We start from the raw sequence: 24108 nt of genomic DNA on the forward strand, positions 1-24108 counted from the left end.
GCCGGGCGGGCGCGCGTCGGGGCGGGGCTGAGCGTCGGGGGGCGGGACTGAACGTAGTGGGCGGGGCCACTCGTCGGGGGCGGGGTCGGAGGCAGGGCTGAGCATCGGGGGCGGGGACTTGTCCGCAAGGGCGGGGCTGGGCGTCGGGGCAGGGACTGGTGGGCTGGGCGGGGTTGGGCTTCGGGGGCGGGACTTGCTCGTGGGGCGGGGCTGAGCGTCCGGGGACGGGACTGAGCCGGGCGGAGCTGAGCGTCGGGCTGAACGTAGGGGGCGGGGCCACGCGTCGGTGGCGGGGTCGGAGGCAGGGCTGAGCGTCGGGGGCGGGGCTGAGCGTATGGGGCGGGACTTGTCCGCAGGGGCGGGGCTGTGCGTCGGGGGCGGGGCTGGCCCGGCCGGCACACGTGGGCGCAGGAGGCTGTCTGGTTAAAGTGGAAGCGCGGGCTGTGCAGCTGGCGGGGTTACTTAGGACAAACTCTGCATTTCCCTGCCGAGGCGCTTCATCCTTCAAGTCCTTCGCAATGAAGATGCGCAGGCGGCGAGGGGGCTGCATTCAGAGGGTCCCCCAGGATGCGCTCCCCGGCCTCCCCTGCCCCCAGGGGCCCTGGAGGATGGCCCAGCGGCTCCGGAGGCCGGGCACGCGGGGGGTAGGTATAGGCTGAGATTGAGACTAAGTGGAGGGGCGAGCAAAGTCCCTGTGCGATGTGAGGGGATTGCTGAGCCGCCCTGCGCCCGCACACCCCTCACAGCCTGCCCCTGAGGGACCTGCCCGGAGCTCTGAGAGGCCTCCTGGCCACCGTGGGCTTTGGCTTCAGAGACAGGTTAGCGCAGTGGATGGCGTTTCAGACCCAACAGAACAGCCGCTCACAGCCAGCTCTGGGGCCGTTATGCCGCGGTGGCACCTGAGGTCTGGAGGGGCCTTGGGGTCTGAGGACCCGACCTCAGAGGTCATGCAGGCTGTCTTTCCATCTTCCATTCCGCCTTCTTCTCCCGGTGGGTTTCCCCCCTTCCCCCAGGCCTGGCCTCCTTGCCCAGGAGGGCCCACACACCAAGGCCGGCCTACACACTTAGAGCAGGAGGGGGGCACACGGGGATCTTTTCCCGGAAATTCTCTCTTGGAAAAAGGAGGAAGCCACTTCCTGGGGAGCCAGGAGCCTTCCTCTCCCTGTCCCGGCTCAGCGGTCCTGGGGTCTCCCTTCCTGGGAGAGGGACTGCCTGGAGGGGAGGTGGAAAAATGACTGTTGAGCAGCAACTAACACCGTGACGGCCACATGACGGTAAAAGCCACCCTGTTCGTGGTGGGCCTCCCTGTGCTCCTTCATCCTGCTGTCTATTTATTTAAGAGCTGGAGTTGTCTCCCAGTGAGCCTTATATGTTGTTTCGGCATCGAAAACCACGCCTGACATGTATGACATGTATGACACGCTCCATAAACATAGATGAATGAATGAATGCTGTTTACAAATATCCAAGGATCCCGCACCTCTGGCCACTCTGAAGGGTACGTCCACAGTATCACCATCAGCGGGCACAGCGCACGACAGGAAGCTCCCCAGACACACGGCATTGCTCTTCCGATAGTTTATTGGCCACAGGGCGGAGCGCAGTGAGGCCACAGGACAGAACACAGTGAGGCCACAAAACGGAGCGCGGTGAGGCCACAGGGCGGAGCGCAGTGAGGCCACAGGGCGGAGCACAGTGAGGCCTCAGGGCGGAGCGCAGTGAGGCCACAAAACGGAGCGCAGTGAGGACACAGGACGGAGCGCAGTGAGGACACAGGTGTGACTCCAGCCTGTCACCGCGGCCTGCCCAGGAGAGGACCCGGGAGGCCCTCCCCACCATGGACAGCCCCAAGAGCAGGAAGCACTATGATTGCCTAATTAACAAAGCCACAGCCAAACGACTCGGCGCTACAAGCCGGGATTGCTTTTCACGTGGAAATAACGTCTCCACCGACGAGAGCCGGGCAGGCGGCAGGCGGCGGCTGGCAGCTGGAGGGAGGCGTGCGAAGTGTGCGAAGCCGAGGCTCGCGTCCACGGAGCGGGTGGTGTTTATCCCATCCCTCCGGCTCTCAGGCACACTTCTGTTCAGCTTGGATCTCTGCGGGGGAAATGGCGGGAACATATGGCTGCGTTAACACACACACAAGCCAAAACCGGTGTGGCTCAGTGGATAGAGCGCCGGCCTGCGGACTGAGGGGACCCAGGTTCAATTCCGGTCAAGGGCATGTGCCTTGGTTGCGGGCACATCCCCGGTGGGGGGTGTGCAGGAGGCAGCTGATCGATGTTTCTCCCTCTCTATTCCTCTCCCTTCCTCTCTGTAAAAAATCAAAAAATATATTAAAACACACACACACACACACACACACACACGAAAGAATCAGAATGTTGTACACGTTGCACGGCACAGAGAAGGATGTGTGAGAGCCTGTGACCTGGGTGGGAGCAGTCACGTTGTTCGAGGTCAGAAGACGGTCCCGCGCGCCCCCCCTTTACCCCCTCCCCCCGTCACAGCTCCGCGCCCTTCCTCTCGCAGCCCTGACCCCGGCTTGACACGGCGGCCTCCGAGACGCTCAGGGGCAGCCAGGGGTTCAGCTCTCCATCCCTCCACCCTGAGTCTGTCCCCGGGGCGTTGGCATTTACTCAGTGCTTTGGATGGTTGTGAAGGCAGGGTTCCTTTTTGAAGTTGTGCTGTCAGCTGTTGCCGTGTGTGTGCACGGTGGGCAGCCTCTGGAGGGTCCCGGCAGCATACCCGATGTGCGGTGTTGTGACACCGTGCGCGGGTGTAACAGGATAGCCGCGTGGCGCTCCGTGGGATGCACTGCACACTGAGCGCAGCTGCTAGAGTGTGTGCTTCTGGGGCGCCCAGGGCGAGACAGGACGTCCCCTCAGCGAACGGGAGAATTCGGGGGGCGGGGGCGGGGGTTCAGACAAACACCGCTGGCAGTGTTCACGTGTGGCTAGGAAGTGAGCCTGCCTAGCCTCCCAGTAGCCGTCACCGCCGCTCCTCCCGGCTCACCTGTCCTCCCGCGGGCGGCCAGCAGCGCCGTGGCCAGCGCCTGGATGTGGGCCCAGGCCCGCTGCACGTGCACGGGCTCGGCTGCGCGGGAGCAGATGGCGAAGCGCAGCACGAAGCGGTCCCGCAGGCGGCAGGGCACCAGGTGGATCTCCCGGGCACCGTTGATGCGGTCCAGCAGCTCCTCGGTCAGCTGGTTAGGACCCTGGGCCGAGGGAGGGACTCAGTGAGGCCGGGCCGCTGTCCCCACGGACGGACAGCCAGCCAGCCCGCCCGGGCGCAGCCGGGCTGAGGGCGGGCTAAGGACGGGCCCGGCGGGGAACGTGCCACGCGTCAGGGCTGCCCTTTCGTGGCTGGCCGGCCGGCGTGGCACAGGGCTGAGCTCAGCCTGGGAGCCAGGAGGTCAGGGTTCGATTCCCCGTCAGGACACAGGCCCAGGCTGTGAGCTCCATCCCCAGTGTGGGCGGTGCAGGAGGCAGGCGGTCCATGGTTCTCTCTCATCATTGGTGTTTCTCCACCCCTTCTCTCTCTCTCTCTCTCTCTCTCTCTCTCTCTCTCTCTCTCTCTCTCTCTCTCTCTCTTTCTCTCTCTCTCCTCTCTCTCTCCTCTCTCTCTCGTCAATAAAAAATATTTAAAAACAAAAAAGAGAACAGATGGGCATGGACATACCTTCAGCCGGAAGCAGACCAGCCCCAGGGTGACTTCCGCGCAGATTTCGAAGCGAGGGTCTCGCTGCACCGCGGCCTCGAACTCGTGGGCCAGCCGCACATGCTGGAGGGGAGGGCGTGTCAGGGCCCGGCGCACCGCACACGCCGTTCTCTTCAGCGTCTGTCACCCCCTCTCTTGCCCCCGTCCCCCCAGACAGAGGGCCCCTGGTGTTACCACGGGAGAGGGGAAACCCGCCCACCCCTGTCCTGCGTCCGACCCACCAGAACGCTGCAAAGAGGACTGAGAATTCTAGAAAGGAGGGGTGGGTGAGCAAGTGCCCAGAGCAGGCTGTGCCTCGGCCCATTCTGCAGATGTGGAGACTGAGGCTGAGCTGTGCCTTGGGGCCGGGGCCCAGCTCCGGGCCTGCAGAGGCCGCGGCTGTGCGTGATGCCACGCGCTCGCCGCCTCCATGGAGAACTCATTCTGCTCCTGCGTGAGCTTGCGATTGCCCGTGGGTGCGGAGTCAGGAGCTGACCCGGGCAGGACTGAGCTGAGAAGGTGGTCTCGGTGCGTGTCTTTCTGGCCTAACCCCAGGCAGCCAGCCTGGTGCCGGTGCCGGTGCCGGTGCTGGTGCTGGCAGGGGAGGGGCTGGGGCCTCTGAGCAGCATTTCTGCTTAAAGTGTGGTTGGGGCTGAGCCCCCATTTAAAGGCGCAGTTCCCAGGCACATGGAAATGTGGTGCCACCAGAGGGTGCCAGAGACCGAGCCTGCAGGGGCCTGGAAGGCTCCGGGAGCACTCAGTGGCGGGCAGGCTGGCGGGCCCCTCCTCTCCTCGGCGTCACCTCAGAGGGAGGCTGGTGTCTAACACGAGGCAGCAGGTCCGCCCAAGAGCCGGGCTGCAGCCGGGATCGCGGTGGAGACTTAGCCCAGCACTCCGCTCCTCCCTCCGAGGCGCTGAGCCTCATGGCGTCTGAGAGCAGCTCTGACCCTCAGCCCCACACGCTCCCCACACGCGGGCCGATGGCGGCTCAGCAGGGAGGCCGGCCGGCCCTGTCTCAGGACGGCCGGGACACCCTGTCCAGCCACAGGCCCTGGGACGCGGAGGGGACGGAGGCCACGTCACCCGCTCTGGAGCCGGAAGCTGCAGGCGCGCCCCTGCCATGGACGCCGAGGACCTGTCCCCCACGGGGCCGTGGCCAGGAAGGACACGGGGTGGGAGGGACCTTGTGCGAGCGGCAGGGGGGCAGGGGGAGGGCAATGATGGCCTCCGCTTTCTCAATCGTTAAAAAAAGCAGGTGACGGGCGTGGTCCGTGGCTGAGCATCGGCCGGTGAGCCCGGAGGTCAGGGTTCATCCCCGGCCAGGGCACAGGCTTTGGCTGCGGGCGTGTGGCAGGCAGCCGCCCGTGACTCTCACCAGCGATGTCTCCCCCTCTCCCCTCCTCTCTGGAATCAATGAGATAGAATTACAATAAAGAAACCCACCCAAAGAGCAGCCGGAGCTCACCTTGCGGATGTGGGCCTGCAGCCCGGTGACCCCGTACATCCGGAACACGAACCACATCTTCAGCGAGCGGAACCTGCGCCCCAGCGGCAGCTGCCAGTGCTGCGGACAGACAGACCGCCTCAGGGACAGACAGGTAGCCTCAGGGACAGACGGACAGCCTCAGGGACAGACAGACAGCCTCAGGGACAGACGGACAGCCTCAGGGACAGACAGGCAGCCTCAGGGACAGACAGGTAGCCTCAGGGACAGACAGGCAGCCTCAGGGACAGACAGACAGCCTCAGGGACAGACAGGTAGCCTCAGGGACAGACAGGCAGCCTCAGGGACAGACAGACAGCCTCAGGGACAGCCGGACAGCCTCAGGGACAGACAGCCTCAGGGACAGACAGGCAGCCTCAGGGACAGACAGACAGCCTCAGGGACAGACAGACAGCCTCAGGGACAGACAGGCAGCCTCAGGGACAGACAGCCTCAGGGACAGACAGGCAGCCTCAGGGACAGACAGGTAGCCTCAGGGACAGACAGGCAGCCTCAGGGACAGACGGACAGCCTCAGGGACAGACAGGGCAGCCTCAGGGACAGACAGGCAGCCTCAGGGACAGACAGCCTCAGGGACAGACAGGCAGCCTCAGGGACAGACAGGCAGCCTCAGGGACAGACAGCCTCAGGGACAGACAGGCAGCCTCAGGGACAGACAGGCAGCCTCAGGGACAGACGGATAGCCTCGGGGACAGACAGAGAGCCTCAGGGACAGACAGCCTCAGTGGCCGCCCACCCCCTGGGGATGGTAAGGCCAGGAGAGGAGAGAGCAGGTCTCAGCGAAAGGCAGGGGGCACACACCGGCCGGAGCTGGGCGGGCGCCGTGGGGAGCCGGGAGCACCAGGAGGGGCAGAAGCCGCTTAGAGCTGAAACTCCCCCTGCACCAGCCTGGCCCCCGGCCCCGCCCAGACCCCGATCCCGGGGACACACACACACGCACATACACACTCGGTCTGTCTGTCTCACTCCCAGCCCAGCCCCTCGCTGGCTCCGCAGCCGTCACCATAACCCCGGGGAGGAGTGCTGCTGGTCCCTGTGCCTGACGTCAGGAGGAAGACCAGGCCGCCCGAGGCCACAGCCTCTGCCCGCTGTGCCGGCTGCCTGGGCACCGGGAGTGGCTGGGGCACTTTGCCTCCCCGTGGACGCACTCGAACCGCCTGCAGGCTGTCCTCCCCACGCCAAACAGAGAGAGACACGCTCCACACCCAGACGGCGTCGGGTGCGAGGCCGGGGGTCCCAGCCCAGGTCCCCGTTCTGCCTTCTGATCCGGCCCAGCAGCCTCTTCACCCCCAGCCTGCCCGGGCCAGGTGGCTGCGTGGTGCCCGCTCCGCCCGAGACCGGCCAACCGGCCGTGGGGACCCTGCCCGGCCCCTGGCGGCCCGCGCTCTGTGCGGACGAGGCTCCACTCACCCGGTAGTCGGTGATGAGCCCTGGGGAGAGAAGAGACGGTCGGACACGGCGGGCACGGCCGCCCCCCCGGCAGGCGCCCGGCCCCACGCCCCGGCCCGGACGGATGGCCCGGCTCACCCGAGTCCTGGTGGCTGTGCTGCAGGTACACGGGGTCCAGCTTGAAGGCTCCGGTCAGGTCCGCGCGCTTCCTCACCCTGCAAACCGAGGGGACAGGCTCAGGGCCCCGGCCGCTGTGCCCCCCACCGGCCCCTTCCCGCCCTGCGCATGGCCGCTGAGCCCCGGGGGGGCATAAGGAAGAATAACTGTTTGGCCCACATGGCTCGGGGGTTGAGTGTCAACCTGTGAACCAGGAGGTCACAGTCCCATTCCCTGTCGGGGCACACACCGGGCTTGCCGGCTCAGTCCACAGGAGGGGGACTGTAGGAGGCAGCCGATCCGTGATTCTCTCTTAGTTGATGTTTCTCTCGCTCTCTCTCTCTCTCTCTCTCTCTCTCTCTCTCTCTCTCCTTTCCTCTGTGAAATCAGTGAAAACATATGGACATATTTTGGAAAAGACTAAATATTGGGCCTTTGTCCCTGGCCCACGGTGCTAATTCCCTGGAGTCTGTGCCGGGGCGGCCCTCTCTCAGGATGGTGGCTGCCGGGAACACCGCAGACCAAAGGGGCCGGGGTTCGAGTCTGGACCAGGGCGCGTAGCAGGATTGCAGGCTCCTCCCCGGCCTGGGCCCTGGTCAGGGTGCATGCGGGAGGCACCCCGTCGATGTCTCTGTCTCTCCCTCTCTCCTCCACTCTCCATAAACACCAATTGGAAAACACCCTCGGGTGAGAATTTAAAATAAACAAATACATAAATAAAGTATGATGCGGCGCTGAAGCTGTGGTTTCAAACAGAGGTGAACAGCGATACATCCCCCTGGCCACTGGCAGAAAACCTGAGCCCTCCGCGGACACCAATGTCCTTCCCCTCACTGCCCCCAGGGGGCGCCAGGCAACTGCATGGCGTGATCACACCCAGTGTGCTGAATTTCCTGCAGAAATCCTACGTCGCCCGTGGTCTGGATGTGCCTGTTTCTAAACAGCAGGCAAACTCAGGATGCTCAAGCCCAAACGGCATCATTTTGGGGCCCCACGCACTGCTGCTCCCTGCCACAGCGTGTGTGTGTGTGTGTGTGTGTGTGTGTGTGTCCCTGTGAGCACATCCCCACTCCTCGTCCTCCTGCTGTTGCTCATCTACTGTGAGACATGGTCCTGCTGGGGGACAGGACCGCCGTGGGGCCCGCCAGCTCCCCGCGCGGCTGGGGGGGCAGCGTGAGCCCACACCTGGGTGAGGCCGCACCAAGGGCATCTCAAGGTCAAGCCGCCCGCCAGCCCCTGTCAGCACTCAGCGCGGACAGACGGGGAGGGGGCCTGCGCTGTGCTGTGAGCAAGCCTCTTGTGCCGTCTTTGTTATTTTTATCTCAGGGAGGAAGGGAGAGGGGGAGAGAGATAGGAGCGTCCTGATGAGAGAGAAGCACGGACGGGCTGCCTCCTGCACGCCCTCCATGGGGCCTGACCCGGGACCCAGCTGTCAGCCCAGGCCTGTCCCCGCAGCGCTGCGCACACCAGTGGGCCGCACGGTGCCCCGCCCTCAGCCTGGGTCTTTGGAGACGGAGTTTGAAGGGGCGATTGGATTAAATCAGGCCCCCGGCCTGGACCGGCTTGTCCCAGTGGACAGAGCGCAGGGCCTGTCCTGGGTTGCAGCTCAGTCCCTGTTCTGGCCGGGGCATGCTCGGGAGGCAGCCCATCGATGTCTCTCTCTCTCATCCACGATTCTCTCTCTCTATCCCACCCCCTCCCTCCCACTCCCTCTGAACACCGGTGGGAAGACAGCCTGGGTGAGGAGTGACACAGAATTGAAATGGAGTGAGAGCACAGGCCCAGGCCCTGCTCACACAGACTGGACCCCGACGGCCGACACTGTTTCTGACGGACTCCAAGGAGCCACATCTGGGGCCCAGGCCGCTCCTGTGGGGAGCCCTGGACCATCCCCCGTGGACGGCACAGCGGGCGGCGCGGCCGCCTGAGCTCCCGCAGGAACGGCCGGGATCAGACGCAGCTCCTGGTCCCTGGCGTCTGGGCGCAGATCTGGCGGCACCGGGCAGCGTGGCAGCTGCCCGACCGGAGCCGGCCCGTCTGCCCGGGCGAGGCGAGTCCCACCGCGGGTTTGCTGGGGCAGCGTCTTCCCTCAGCACCCGCGCCCCCACCCACTCAGCCACAGTGGCCGCCAGGGGGCGCAGGGTGCAGGGGGCGGACTCACCACATGGCAGAGCAGTCGAAGTTCACCAGCAGCCACTTGTGGGGGTTGAAGTTGAAGGAGTCCGCACACTGCGGGAGCCGGGCACAAAGAGGAGACGGTTGTGTTACTCGCAGCCACCAGGCAGGACCGCGCAGGAGGTGTGGTGCCCACTGCGCCGGGAGACCGGCCGACCCACAGGCCGGGGCGCGGGGCGCGGGGCGCGGGGCGCGGGGGCCGGCCTCGGCGTGACCCCCCCGCGGCCGCCTGACCGGCCAGGCCTTTCCACTCCCGTCCACGTGGTGTGACCATGCACCCCTCCCCTGCAGCTCGGAGCTGCAGGGGCCGCCCGGGGCTGGCCGGGCGGGCGGGCGGGCCGGGCAGGGAAGGGGTGCAGGCCCCAGCTGCAGACAGCTGGCCGGGCCTCCCGGCTGTGGGCACCGCCACGGGCTCCGGAGAAAATGGGAGGTGTTAGCCACGGGGCCTGAGGGGGCCTGCCGGCTCCCCGTCCTCAGGCTCAGCTCTGTGCTTTCAAACCGTGAGCCCGGCTCTCCCGCACCGCCGGCCAGGGCGCCCCCGGAGGCCGGCCGGGCCCACAGGGCCGAGCAGCCTCCGGCGGCCGGCCGTCCGCGTGCTCCTAGGAGGACGGCTGAGGAGGCAGGAGGGACGGAGCGGGGGAGGGGGCAGGTGAGGGGGGACGGGGTGATGGAGGGGGGCCGTGGTCCGGGCGGCCGCTCGGGGCCCGGCTTCATTTCCTCCCGGCCTCCCTCCATAAAACCCGTGGAGAAAAGGCAGGAAATGACAAGGTCCCGTTTGCTGATCAAAGGCGGCGGCGCAGCCGGGCCGGGCCGGGGGCCGCCTGCCAGCGCATTATTAGCTCGGCGGCCTGGTTAACGGCCTCGCTCCCCGCTCCCACCGAGGGCGCCTTATCTCCCGCGGGCCCAGACAGGATATTGCAGCCTTATCTGAGCAGGAGCGGGGGGCCGCGCAGGAGGGGCCGGAGGGGGAGGCAGACCCCGGCCGGCCAGATCCTGTCTGCGCTGATAGAACCCAGCTGGCGGCTGCCGCCGAGGGGGTGAGGGAGGGCCCCCTGAAAGGTGACACCCCGAGTTCACCGGGCAGAGGAGGGAGTCGCAGGAAAAGGCCTGAAACCCTAAACCTGGTGGTGGGACAGGACCAGGCCCCGGGGGTGGGGGAGGGGGGGCAGCCAGACCCCCTTCCTCCTGCCTGCTGGCGCGGGGGAGCCAGGCCTGGGAGGGTGGGTGCCGCCACCACGTGAGGTGTTTGTTCTTCCCGTCCCAGCCCCCGGCCCCCAAAAAGCCAGCACCAGCAGGGACCCGCCGAGCGGGGGCCAGCACCCCGTAGCCACAGGCACTCGGTGCCCGTGTCCGCCCAGGCACCGTCACTGAGGCAGGGAGGGGGCGGGGGAGGAGGGGCGTGGTGGAGTGGAACCCGCTGTCCTGCCTCAGGCACGGTCAGGCCCACGCCGGAAATTAGAAAAGGGATGGCGCGGCCTGGTGAGCATCAATCACGGCGCCTGATGCTCCCCCGCGCTGCCTGCCAGGCGGTCAGCCCGCTGAACACGACTGACCCCTCTGACCCCCAGCAGCCCGCAGAGCCCCGTGCCCTCACCCCTGCGCCCGTGCACGGCGAGGCCCCCGAAACCCTGCCTCTGAGCGCAGAGCGGAGGCGGCCCCCATCGGCTCCTCTCCACACGCGGCCCTGCAGGAGGCATTCCTGCCGGTGGACTGCCCTCGGACCCAAAGGTCTCTGGTTCGATTCCCCTCAAGGGCAGGCCCCTCGGTTACTGGCTCGATCCCTGGCCCTAGTCAGGACACACGCAGGAGGCCACCAGCCGATGTGTCTCTCTCACATCGATGCTTCTCTCTCCTCCTCCTCCCTCCCACTTTCTCTAAAAACCACCGGGAAAATGTCCTCCGTGAGGATGAAAAAAAACATAAAATAAAATAAAGAATAAAGTAGCTCGTCAGCCTGGCCCCTGTGGCACGGTGGTTGAGCGTCGGCCTATGAACCAGGAGGTCCGGGTTCGAGTCCCAGTCAGGGCACAGGCCCGGATTGTGGGCTCCATCCCCAGTGTGGGGCGTGCAGGAGGCAGGGAGGGGCCTGAGGGAGCCGTGAGGGGCCTGCGGGAGGCGGTGAGGGGCCTGCGGGAGGCGGTGAGGGGCGTGCGGGAGCCGGTGAGGGGCGTGCGGGAGCCGGTGAGGGGCCTGCGGGAGCCGGTGAGGGGCCTGCGGGAGGCGGTGAGGGGCCTGCGGGAGCCGGTGAGGGGCGTGCGGGAGCCGGTGAGGGGCGTGCGGGAGCCGGTGAGGGGCCTGCGGGAGCCGGTGAGGGGCCTGGGGGAGGCGGTGAGGGGCCTGCGGGAGGCGGTGAGGGGCCTGGGGGAGCCGGTGAGGGGCGTGCGGGAGGCGGTGAGGGGCCTGAGGGAGCCGGTGAGGGGCCTGCGGGAGCCGGTGAGGGGCGTGCGGGAGCCGGTGAGGGGCCTGAGGGAGCCGGTGAGGGGCCTGCGGGAGCCGGTGAGGGGCGTGCGGGAGCCGGTGAGGGGCCTGCGGGAGGTGGTGAGGGGCGTGCGGGAGCCAGCTCCGTGGTTGTCCTGGCTGCTGATGCTCTCTCCCGCGCCCTCCTCTCGGATCAGTAAGGACACACGTGTGACGGGCTCCGAGCCACACACCCACCTCCACGCCGTCCAGGAGGGGCCGGAACTCGGGGCAGATGAAGGCGCTGCCGGCGTAGGCCGCGTCCACGTGCAGCCACAGGTCCTCCTGGTTACCTGGAAGCAGGCGGCGTGAGCTCCCGGCGTGTCCTCCACGGGGGAGGCGTGGGGCCCCAGGGGCCGCGTGGGGTCTGGCCACCGACCTCGTCCGGCCCACAGCCCACCGCTTGCCGGCCTGGGACCTCAGAGCCCCTCCCCTGACTGCAGGAAGCGGGGGCAGGGACCTGCATGGTGGCCTGCGGTGCCCGCACAGCCCAGGCCCAGAGCGTGTGCGGGAAGAGGGGGAAGGTGGAGGGGATCGCACCCTGACCCCAGGCAGACCCGGAGGCTGTGGGCACAGCGGGGTCTGCAGGTGGGGGAGGGAGGTGGCCGTACACACAGGCTCCGGGCCCCTCTCCGGAGAAGGGGAGTCGGGGCATTGTTCTGCTCATCGCTTTAGGGGCCTGGCTCCTGACCCCAGGAAGTCTGGGGAGGACTCTGGGGGAGGTGGGGAGGACTAGGAGGAGACTACTCCGGGGCGATGGTTCTCAGTGGTGCAGGGGCCCTCCTGCAGGGCACTGGGAGCCGGGAGCCGGGAGCCGGGAGGGGACTCTCCCTGGGGCAGCCGGCCGTGCCCCTGAGAAATGGTGTGTGCGGGTCAGTTCTGCCCTGTGGTCCAGGCGGCCACATCAGAGCTGTGGGAGCTGGAGTAAGGAGGTCTGGGGCGCTGCAGACACCAAGCATTTGGCCCCAGCCGGTGTGGCTCCGTGGATAGAGCGTCGGCGTGCGGACCAAAGGGTCCCGGTTTGATCCCGGCCAAGGGCATGGACTTGGCTGCGGGCTCCTCAGGCCCTGGCCCCGGTCAGAGGCATCCCTCCGATGTGCTTCTGTCACATGGGTGTTTCTCTCCGCCTCTGCCTCTCTCCCGCTCTCCCCACGGCAGACTCCCGGGGGAGGCCGGTCCGGCTGGCGTCCACGTCGGCATGTACGGAGACGCGTTTGCGAGGATGGAAGTCACACGATGGAGGGGAGCCTGGCGGTCTGTCCCCGCCCACCCGCCCGGGGCCGGGGGGGGGGCGGGGGCACTCACAGACCGGGCCCACCTCGGAGAGGCGGTCGAAGGAGCAGCAGGGCGTGGTCCCCAGCGTGGCCACCACCTGCACAGAAAGCAGACGTCCCTCCAGGCCCCGTGGTCCCTGCGCCCCCTGCCCCGGACCCCGGCCTGGAGAGGGCCCCACCGGGAGACGTGGGTCTTCGCTGGAAGCTTCACCACACGGGCCCCCGGGGAGGAGCACGCCGGCCACCGGGAGCCGGGCGGAGGGACAGGCGCACAGGGTCCCCCTCCCCGAACCCTCCCCCCACCACACGCCAGTGCCCGCCTCTGCTCCCACACGTCTCCACCAAGAACACGCGTGTCCTTCCTGCCAGGAGGGAGGGAGCCCAGCTTCCCCACAGCTTGGTGTGTGTGTGTGTGTGTGTGTGTGTGTGTGTCTGAGGGTGTGTGTGTGTGTCTAAGGGCGCATTTGTGTGTGTGTCTGTGTGTCTGCCTGCATGTGTGTGTCTGTGTGTGTGTGTGTGTGTGTGTATAAGACAGAGAGGGTATATGTGTGTGTGTCTAAGGGTGCATGTGTGTCTGTTTCTGTGTGTGTCTAAGGGGGCGTGTTTGTGTGTCTGTGTATGTCTGCATGTGTGTCTGTGTGACTGTGTTTCTGTGTGTGTGTGTGTGTGTGTGAGAGAGAGAGAGAGAGAGAGAGAGAGGATATATGTGTGTGTGTTTAAGGGTGCATTTGTGTGTGTATATCTGTGTGTATGCCTGTGTGTGAGTGTGAACGGTGGCCTTTGCTGAGGGAGATGGGAAAGCCAGGTCAGACCCTGAGGCGGCGGAGGCCTGTGACAGCCCAGCTGGACGCCCAGGGCCCCTTGGAGCGGAGGCAGCACACAAGCCCGGGGGCTGACAGGCCTGGGCCGGTGGCGTGGCCCCATGGGCAGGAGGAGGCCCTGTGGGCCCGGGCGTCGGTGGGCTGGCCTCGGGGACCTGGGCCTGGGGGGAGCCTCTCCAAAGTGGGCCCAGTCTGTGAGTCCCCCTCCCCACTGTAAAGGCTCAGTGTTATTTGGGCCGGAGAGGCCAGTCAGCGGTCCTCGCCGTGGACAGCCAGCCGTGACACTGATGTCCAGGCCAGGCTGCGGGCCACGTGGGAGCTCAGGGCTGTGCAGGGGAAGGGGCAGGGGACGTGGGCAGGAGCCATGGCCGGGCTTCCTGCCAGAAGGCATGGGGAGCAGGCTGAAGAGTGACTAATGCGAGCTGCTCCGTGGCCGTGGGGTGGAGGCTGGTACACACACACACACACACACACACACACACATATGGATACACGAACACACACACACACACAGGGACACATGGACACACAGACACACACACGTAGGCACACATGGACACAGGGACACACAGAGATGGACACACAGATACACATGGACACACAGACACATGGATGACAGACAGACACACAAGGACACACACAGACAAACACACATGGACACACAGATACACATGGACACACAGACACATGGATGACAGACAGACACACAAGGACACACACAGACAAACACACATGGACACACAGAGACACGCACAGACACACAGACACACAGACACAGACAGACCCACACACAGACACAGAGAAGCACACACCACACACAGCCCTTGCTGTCTGCACAGCTGGGCGAGGCCCCGGAGGTTGGCACTGAGGGCTGCACCGAGGGACCCTTCCTGGCTCTGGAGGGCGTCCTCCCGTCACAAGTCAGCAGGCCCCTCCGATGCCCGCGGACCACAGGTGTGGGCCAGGAGCAGCGTGACGGACATGCAGCATTCACACCAGGCACCGGGCAGACGGGAGGCTGGCTCTGGGGCCCGGGGCAGGGGTGGGGGGTGGGGAGCTCACAGGCTGGGGTGTTCTCACAGCCCACCGGCCCTGTCCTGGCCTCTGCCTCTCCACGGGGTCTCCTGGGCTGCTGCCCGCACTGGGCACCCTCTCCCGGCACCTCCCGCGTGCCACCCTGCACGGCCATGGCCACTGCTCCCTGTCTGCATCCTCGGGGACCAGATGGGCCACTGAGCAGGCGTTCGGGGACCCCTGACCCACACCCTGCACTGGGGGCCCTCCCCGAGGCCCCGCATCCGGAGAGGACGTGAGCGCCATGGCGCCCGGGGCCCCGGTGCGGGCCGTCTGGGTGCTGCTCAGAGCCGTTCCCTCCGTTCGGAGCCCCTGGGGTGGGGCCTCCATTTCACCGCCTTCCTCAGAGGAGCTGTGCCGATAACCAAAACCTAAGATTGTCACTGGTAATAACATGGAAAGGCAGCTTGTAAATTCTTGTTGATTTGGAACTTCCCGCCTGAGAGATGTCTTTGTCTCAGAACCTCAATAAAAGGAATGGTCAAAGGCCAGGGCACGGGAGCAGTCCTCCCCCTAGAGGCAGACTCCCGCCTGGCCCCCTTTCTCCCAGATTAACTCTTTGCTAGCCTCTCTTCACTTTGGGTGCGGCCTTCTCCGGAAACCGGACCCTGAGTGGGCCCTGAACCCTGCGGTCGTGTTGGGGGTCCCACAGCGCGGTGATGGCTCAGGTGCGGGAACGTGTCTGCGCGCTCCCTCAGCACGCCCTGCAGTTCTAACTTACGTACGTTATTCAGGTGTTAAACCGGCAGAAAGTGCTGGCTTTTTAAACAATTAAACCGCTCTGTCTGCCCACAGGGCCCAGCGTGTGCTTGTCTCTGGGGCCGCGTGCTGAGCGGCAGCCCTGTCTCTGGCCCTCCTCCTCGCGGGGCGGCCTCGGGGAGCAGGACGGGGGCACGTTCCCCAGGCTGGGCCCTGTGACACGGGGCCGGGCGGCCACAGCCTCCGTGCTGGGCGTGCGGCCTCCACATCGAGGCCTCCATGAGGCGCGGGGAGACACAGGATGGACTGGGCTGGGGGGGACTCTCACTGCCTGTCCAGGAGGAGAGCCCAGCCAGGAGGGAGTGGGGGCGGCGGGGGCCGGGGGCCCTGGGAGGGTCTGGGTGTGGAGTCAGCTGCCCTGGTTCTCCGCAGCCACGCTAACTCCCAGCACCTGTTCCGCTCGGGGCTCTGATTACGGCTCAGCGCGGCGCTAACCTGATTTCAGCCGAGGCCTAATCACATTTGCGCGGCGGGCGGGGGCCGGCTGGCGCCGGGCGGGCAGCCCCGGGCGGTGGGTCCTGCCGCGAGGACACGTCCCAGCCCCTCGCCCCCGCCCCAGCCCGCCCCGGCCTGCCTGCTCGCTCAGATGCCCGCTCTGGCCCTGGCCTCAGCCGGTGGGAGCGAACCCCGAGAAGCCAGGAAACTGCCCAGCTCGCACCCCCTCCCCCGGGTGCCGGCCTGCCAGGGCGCAGCAGGCTCTGGGACTGAGGGCGGTGCCCGGGAGCCCACGGGGAGGCCAGAGGCCCGAGCTGTCACACGTGCGGTTATAGCCACCAGCTGCACGTGAACTCGGGCTCCGCGTGGCCCTCTGGGTCCCGAGGCCTGCCCTCTGGCCACAGGGCCCTGGTCATTGGTCTCTTAGCCGGGCGGTGGCCGCTCACGCCTGCCCCGGGGAGCTGCTCTGACAGGAGACACGGCCCCCACCCCTGCTGGGCAGCGTGTCTCGGCCTGAGCCGCAGCGCCGGCTCCGTGCCGGCCCAGCCCTGGAGGTCCTGGTGAAACAGCCCGGGCAGGGCCTGGGCACCGGCCCCTCTCCGCTCCCCGGGGGACATCCCAGGGGCCTCTGCAGCCCGGCCGAGGCTGAACTTACAAAGAAAGGAACCAGCCCGGCCGCCTTGTCCCGCTGCAGCGCCTCCTGCAGGGCGGACGCTCTCATGGCGAACTTGCCGTCCGAGGGGACGGCTCTGAAGGTGACTCCTCCAATCAGTGCGGCCCTCTCCACAGAGCAGTGGGCCTGCGGGGAGAGCAGCGAGTGAGGCCATGGCCCGAGCGCCCACTGCCAGGCTGCCCTCCGCCCGCCCACCTGCCCACCCGCCCGCCAGAGGGCACAACCTCCTGCTCCGGCCCGCCCATCCGCTGCTCTCCCTGCAGGTTCCCAGGGCGCCCCAACCCTGCGCCCCTCCGCCTGCACGGCCCTGCTCCCCAGGCGCTGGCCGGGGGTCCCAGCGGAACCAGGAGCCCCGGGTCCTCAGGGGCCTGGTGAGCCCCCTCCCTCCCGCCCGGGCCTTGGGACGGTGCCCAGGGGGAACCGAGAACCCCCAGATCCTTTTCCGGGGGGCTCCGCCAGCCCCCCTGCGAGAGGCTGCACCGCCCCTGCAGCCCCTCGCCCGGCCTCGGGGTGCTGGGCGCGGACCCCCTCCGGGGAGCAGAGCCACCCGCAGGCGTCCCCCCGGAGCCAGACCACGCCGCCGGCCCCGACACCGCGCCCAGACGCGCGGGCGGCACGTTTATTTCGGGAGACGCGGATGGATGAGCTGGGACCGAGCGCCCGCAGCCGAGGGCCCGGGTCAGAAAGGCACGGAGATAAGCCTGTCAGCGGCACCCACTCAGCCGTGGGCCCCACATTCCTGCGGGCGGGGCGCTCCGCTGACCTTTCGACCCCAGCCTCCCTGCCAGCTCCTCTCTCCCTCCTCCTCTCCCTCGGCCTGCTCTGCATTTGGGGTTTTTTCTTTAACCCTTTCCCTGGCTGGCCGGCGCAGGGCTGGTGTGCACATCCTCCGGCTGCGGCTGGGTCCCTAGGCCTCTCCTCCGGGGAGAGGGCCCCGGGCACCAGCTGTGGTTCCCCTGGGGAGGCACCCACGTGCCGGAGAGCGTGGATCCAAGACAAAGAGCCGGCCCGGCCGGCGGCTCCAGGCTGAGCGGCGACCTCTGAGCCAGGGGTCCTGGCAGGTCCAGGCCAGGGCACGTGATGCCCAGCGGGGGGCGTGCCAGGGGCAGCCGGTCCAGGATTCTCTCTCCTCACGGATGTTCCTCTCTCTCCCCGTCTCCCTTCCTCTCTGAAGCCAACAAAAGTGCGTTTAAAGACACAATGAAACCACAGTGCGTGGCGGGGAGCCGGGGCTCCGAGTCCACGTCCGAGTCCCTGTGCTCGGGCGGGGGCCTGCCGAGGGCGCCGGGCGGGCGGCCGGAGCCGGTCGCCGTGGCTCACGGGGCTCCCTTTTCGGGGGCGGACGGCGCGCCCCGCGGCCCCTGTGTGTCCCGGCCGGCGGAGTGAACCCCGGGGGCGGACGGCGCGCCCCGCAGCACGGTGTGTCCCGGCCGGCGGAGTGAACCCCGGGGGCGGACGGCGCGCCCCGCGGCCCCTGGGTGTCCCGGCCGGCGGAGTGAACCCCGGGGGCGGACGGCGCGCCCCGCAGCACGGTGTGTCCCGGCCGGCGGAGTGAACCCCGGGGGCGGACGGCGCGCCCCGCGGCCCCTGGGTGTCCCGGCCGGCGGAGTGAACCCCGGGGGCGGACGGCGCGCCCCGCGGCCCCTGGGTGTCCCGGCCGGCGGAGTGAACCCCGGGGGCGGACGGCGCGCCCCGCGGCCCCTGTGTCCGGCCCGGGGGACGGTCTGCAGTGCCGGGAGGCTGCCCTGTCCTGTCTGGTTCGGGCCGGACACGGAGTGAGAGGAACACGGGCCCCGGCGGCTGCTCGCTTGCTCACCTGGTCGGAGGCGTAGGCCACCAGCTTCTCCATGACGGCGGCCTCGGTGAGCCCCGGGCGGGCGGCCTGCAGGCGGCGGGCGGCCCTGCTCCGCGCGGCCAGCAGCGCCATCAGCGTGGCCTCGCTGGCGCTCCCCTGGGTCAGCGGCGGAGACGGGCCCTCAGAGCGCGGCAGGGCGCCGGCCCGGACCTGGGGGCGCTCCTCCGCCCGCTTCACGCCGGCCTGAGGGCTGGGAGGCCAGGGTCTGGCACAGGCCCGGCTCTGGGCTCCGTCCCCATGCGGGCGTGCAGGAGGCAGCTGCTCCATGGTTCGCTCTCATCATGGATGCTTCTCTCCCTCCCTCTCTCTCTCTCTCCTCCTTCTCTTGAAAATCAATAAAAACAATTTACCAAAAAGTGACTTTAGAAAAGCCACGGCACCCTGGCCAGCCACACCCAGCGCCGGGCCCAGGGGCAGCGGGTGGGGGGGCACACCCCAGGGCCGGGCCCGGGGGCAGCGGGCGGGGGGGGGGGGGCACACCCCAGGGCCAGGCCCAGGGGCAGTGGGTGGGGGTGGGGGGGCACACCCCAGGGCTGGGCCCAGGGGCAGCGGGCGGGGGGGGGCACACCCCAGGGCTGGGCCCGGGGGCAGCGGGCGGGGGGGGGGGCACACCCCAGGGCCGGGCCCGGGGGCAGCGGGCGGGGGGGGCACACCCCAGGGCCGGGCCCGGGGGCAGCGGGCAGCGGGCTGGGGGGGGGCACACCCCAGGGCCGGGCCCAGGGGCAGCGGGTGGGGGGGGCACACCCCAGGGCTGGGCCCAGGGGCAGCGGGTGGGGGGGCACGCCCAGGGCCGGGCCCAGGGGCAGCGGGTGGGGGGGCACGCCCAGGGCCGGGCCCGGGGGCAGCGGGCTGCAGGCTGGTGGGGGGACTGAAAGCCGGTGCTCCCTTGGAGGGGGCCGCCCTGCGCAGGGCTCGATGAGTCCCGCGAGGCTCAGGGACAGAGGCTGCCATGGCCGCCGCCCCAGCTCGGGGTCCCCCCACGGGAAGGGCTGGGCCCCCCCGAGCTCTCAGACTCCTGAGGGGACGCGCACAGCCCGCCTCGGGCGCCCCCACAGGACGGCCGCGGAGTGGGGCCTCCAAAGGCGCCGGTCTCCATCGGGACGGGGCCTGGGCCCCCGGGGGACGGGTCTGGCCGATGGGATTACGTAAGGCGCTGGGCAGGGGATCAGCGGGATCATCTGCCGCCCCCGCCTCACCGGCCCGGAGCACAGAGCCATCTGCGTCCGTCCCAGGCCCGTGAGGGAGGAGGGGCGGGAGGGGAGTGGCCCAGGAGGGGAACCTTCTAGAAACCAGAGACGTCCAGGGACCACTCTCCGGGCCACAGCGCCGTGCAGCCGAGCCGCCTGGGTGGGCAGGGGCCCGGAGCCCGGCTCCTCGCCGTGGCCACGCCCCCCGCGGCGCCTCACCTGGATGACGCCCCCGCCGGCGCCCCCGTTCTCGGCCAGGAAGGCCGCGGGCAGCTGCAGCATCTTCCCCAGCCAGTCCAGCATCACCGTCTCCAGCTCCGTGCACGCCGGGCTGGCCGCCTGCAGGGGAGGCCGCCCTCAGCGTCGCCCGCTCCCCACAGAGGGCCGCGGGCATGCCGGCTCGGCTCTGCCCACGAAGCTGGGGTTCACACGGCTGCCAAAGGCCCACCCCGGGGTGGAGCTCCAGGGAGAAGCAGGGACAGAGACGGCCCTGCCCCCGGGACCCCGAGTCTGCACGGGGCCGGAGGGCGGCTCCCCAGGCCCAGCGCCAGGTCTGCCCGGAGGCCGTGTCTGTGCGCGAGGGTGCCCCCCGCAGGCGCGGATCCTGGCAATGCCGCCCCCTCCCCGCTCAGTCCTCCGGGCTGGCCTGGGCACAGCACACTCCGTGCGGAATGCCGAGCCCGGCAGCAGGGTGTCATCGCCAGGGAACCCGGGGTACCATCGTCCAACCCTGGCCTGGCCGGGTGGCTGAGCCATTGAGTGTCGGCCGAGGAGCCAGGAGGTCAGGGCACAGGCCCGGGGTGCAGGCTCCATCCCCAGTGGGGGAGGTGCAGGAGGCAGCCCGTCCATGGTTCTCTCTCCTCACTGATGTTTCTGTCTCTCTCTCTCTCTCCCTTCCTCTCTGAGATCAATAAAAACACATTTAGCCGAAACCAGTTTGGCTCAGTGGATAGAGCGTCGGCCTGCGGACTGGAAGGTCCCGGGTTCGATTCCGGTCAGGGGCATGTGCCTTGGTTGCGGGCACATCCCCAGTAGAGGGTGTGCAAGAGGCAGCTGATCGATGTTTCTCTCTCATTGATGTTTCTAACTCTCTATCCCCCTCTCTTCCTCCCTGTAAAAAATCAATAAAATACATTTTTAAAAAATAATAAAAAATAAATAAAAACACATTTACAAACTGTCCCAGCCCAGGCCCACCGAGCAGGGCCCTTTGCCCGGACGCAGCGCCGGGCAGTGACCCTGCCGCAGGGCGCGGGCAGCGCGGGCTCGCCCGTCAGCACCGTCTCCTGTGGAAGGCTCTAGAAAGGCTGGGCACGCTGAGCTGCATGGCCGGAAAGGGAGCCGGCGTGCGGAGGGCTGGGCGGGAACTCCCGCTCCCAGGAAGGTCTGTCTCACCAGCTCCCGGCCTCTCCCACGAGGGCCCTCTGCAGGGTGACCCCACCCTGTCCGCAGGGCACCGCCCCCTCCCCTCACCCCCACCCCGGGCTCCCCCGCGCACTCACCCAGGAGAAGCCGATGCAGCCGATGGCCCCGCACAGCATGTCGGCGAGCATGGCGGGGTAGGAGCTGGCCGTGGGGAAGTAGGCGAAGAAGCGGGGGCTGTGCCAGTGGGTCACCTGCAGGCGGGCAGGCGGGCGGGCGGTCACTCGCAGGAGGAGCCCCCGGAGCGAGGACCGGGCTCCCCGTGGGCACGGCCGGGTCCTGGCCAACACCAGGTGGGAGATCCGGCCGGCGTGTGCGTGTCAGGAGCCCGACACGGCTCCCTCCAAAGAAGGTCCAGGCAGGAACACGGCAAAGGCCTGACAGTGCCCGGCCGGCAGCTCAGCGGTCAGAGCGCTGGCCCTCGGACAAAAGGGTCTCGGGTTCGATTCCCGGGCAACGGCTGTACCCTGGCCGCAGACTCCGCCCCCAGCCCAGTCACGCTGTGTGTGTGCGGGAAGCAGACCACCCGTGTCCCTCACATCGATGTTTCTCTCTCTCCCCCTCTCCCTACCCTCCATCCTCCAACAGGAAAACGCAGTGATGATAACAAAATACATTTGACAAGGCCTGCTGCTGGCCGGGCTGCCACCCACGCTCTCCGGCTCAGTCCCCTCCCTCCCTCCCTCCGGCCTGCGCCCTCGGACCCCGCCCCGCGGGTCCCGGAGGGACATGTGAGGTGCAGACCCGGGCCGGGAGGAGGGGGGCGGGGAGACGGGGTGCGGCCGGTTTAGCTTCTGTAACGTGCTCCTGCGCACGCACGCCCGCCTCCGGAGCGCCCTCCGTGGAGGGGGTGCAGGCACGGCCATCTGCCCCACACAGGGTGGTAGTTCTCGGGCGGAGTCCGGGAGACCGGCCCAGCGGCCTGTCTTGCCCCCGCCCCGGGCCCCGAGGCCTCGGACCCGGTCTGGCGCCCTGGGAGGGAGGCGCTGGCTTCTGGCCTGACGTTCACGGAGTGCGGCCTGCAGGCTGGCTGGGCTGGTGTTTGCTCAGCCGGCAGGCGGGGGGCCGGCGGGGGGCCGGCTCGGGGCGCAAATGTCAGGGACTCTCCTGGGAGTCGGGGGCGGGGGCCGCTGAGCCGTGCTGTGAGGAACCCGGCTGCCCCCCACCCCGCCCCCACAGGGCTCAGGGCCTGGCGTCCAGTCTGAGCGGCGGGTGGAGGGAGGACCGGGGGCTCCTGCCCGGCGCTGTCCAGGTCCTCCTCCACGGGGAAGAGGCTGACAGCGGGACCAGAGGCCCAGAGCTGCCAGCCCCTCGGGGCCCCGGCTCCGGGCACCCTGGACAGACCGTCCACCCTCCGTTCCACATAGGCCGACCACCACCGCTCTGCACGTGGCTGACCCTGCCGGGCAGGGAGGCAGGTGTGTGCCCCGTCCAGCCAGCCCGGCCCGCACACCCTGGCTCCGCAGGGCGGCCGGAGGCCCTGGCCCCGAGGCCCGGGCTGGGCTGCCTCCCGGCTCCCTCGCCCGCTGCTGTGTGGCCCAGGCTGTCACCTGCCCCCCCCCTCGCCCTGGCTCCGGGGTCTCGCCCAGACTGCAGTGACTGGGTCGCTGTCGGGCGGGACGGCCGAGGCCCGGGGCCCGGGTGGACCCCCCCAGCTCTGATGCCCACGTACCCCCGGCATGATGACGCGCTCCACGTCCCTCATGATGTCCTCATAGGCCTCCGGCTCCTGGGGGGCGCAGCCAGGGATCAGGGGGCGCAGGTAGCCGGGCTCCACGTCGGGGTACACCTGGCGCGCCTCGATGCCCTCGATGTAGTCGGCGATGTAGTCCACCATCTCGCGGCCGCGCCTCCGGAACTCGCCGGCGTCCATGGTGAGGCCTCAGAGAACCTGTGGGAGCCGGAGGAGGGGGACGGATCAGTGGGCGGCGACACCTCTGCGCGGGGCGGCCGCGTCCACGCCCGCTGACCGCCGGGCCACCTGGGCCAGGTCCCCGCCAGGCACGCTTTTTAAATATATTATTTTTCTTTTAATATATTTTATTGATTTTTTACAGAGAGGAAGGGAGAGGGATAGAGAGTTAGAAACATTGTTGAGAGAGAAGCCTCCACCAGCTGCCTCCTGAACGCTCCCCACTGGGGATGTGCCCGCAACCAAGGTACATGCCCTTGACCAGAATTGAACCCGGGGCCCCTCAGTCCCCAAGCTGACGCTCTATCCACTGAGCTGACTGGCTAGGGCTTTAAAATATCCTTATTGATCTCAGAGAGGAAGGGAGAAAGAAAGAGAGAGAAACACCAATGATGAGAGAGAATCATGGATCCGCTGCCTCCTGCACGCCCCCTACTAGGCTTCGAGCCAGCAACCTGGGCCTGTGCCCTGACTGGGAATCGAACCCTAACCTCCTGGTTCGTAGTTGGTGCTGAACCACGGAGCCCCCAGCCGGACTCAGGCCCTGCACTCCCACGGGGACCGGGAAGTGCCCGGAGCTGGAGCTGGGACCCGCTGGTCAGCCCCTCACCCTGAGTGCCACGCCTTCCCTGTCCCCATCCCTGTCCACATCCACGCTGGTGGGACAGACACACGGCCTCCACGCCCACCCCGCCTTCCTGACGGCGCTGGCGGGGCTGGGCTGCGCGAGTCGAGGAGCCTCGGTTCTGGCCTTCGGCGCGGCCCGGCCGGCGAGAGCTCATTGGCCGCCAGGGGGCCCCGAGGGGAGGCGGCCCGCAGCCACCAGCTCAGGGCTGTGGGCCCCGTCTTCCCGGACCCCCGCTCCTGGCCCCTCAGCTCCCCCCTCCCCCCACCTCCGCGGATCCCTGTGCACGCGCTGGCGAGGCGGCCGCATTGCCGTCTACGCGGCTGAACAGGGTCCTGAGATGGAGCCAGGCTCTGGGTTTGGTGAAGCCTGTTTTGGCTTCAACATTTACCTCGGGCCCAGCCGGCCTGGCTCAGTGGTGGGCACCGACCTGGGCACTGGGAGGTCAGGGCTCCATCCGGTCAGGGCACAGGCCCGGGCTGTGGGCTCGATCCCCAGTGGGGAGCGTGCAGGGGGCAGCCGGTCCATGATTCTGTCTTATCATGGATGCTCCTCTCCCTCTCCCTCTCTCTCTCTCTCTCTCTCTCTGTCTCTACCTCAGGCCTAGAGGTATAGAGAGAGAGAGACGTGCAGGAATGCAGGAGGCCGCTGCCCCGTCTCTCACCCCTGCCGCCTGGCTCCTGTCTCACAG

At 68.1% G+C, this 24108-nt stretch overlaps 1 protein-coding gene across 1 annotated transcript; it reads right to left on the reverse strand.

Moving 5' to 3' along the window:
- Positions 1-1976: 1976 nt before the first annotated feature.
- On the reverse strand, positions 1977-22787 carry DDC (dopa decarboxylase). Its single transcript, XM_045587182.1, has 14 exons — positions 22553-22787; positions 20961-21074; positions 19678-19797; positions 18233-18367; positions 16399-16542; positions 12686-12752; positions 11579-11673; positions 8910-8977; positions 6731-6807; positions 6614-6633; positions 5165-5263; positions 3682-3783; positions 3016-3217; positions 1977-2097 (listed from the first exon to the last, which is right to left on the reverse strand). Exons 1-14 carry the CDS (start codon positions 22751-22753, stop codon positions 2069-2071), a joined length of 1473 nt encoding a protein of 490 aa, XP_045443138.1. The 5' UTR covers positions 22754-22787; the 3' UTR covers positions 1977-2068.
- Positions 22788-24108: the final 1321 nt, after the last annotated feature.

This window comes from Pipistrellus kuhlii, unplaced genomic scaffold (genome assembly GCF_014108245.1).
Source record: "Pipistrellus kuhlii isolate mPipKuh1 unplaced genomic scaffold, mPipKuh1.p scaffold_m20_p_26, whole genome shotgun sequence".
Classification (NCBI taxonomy): Eukaryota; Metazoa; Chordata; class Mammalia; order Chiroptera; family Vespertilionidae; genus Pipistrellus; species Pipistrellus kuhlii.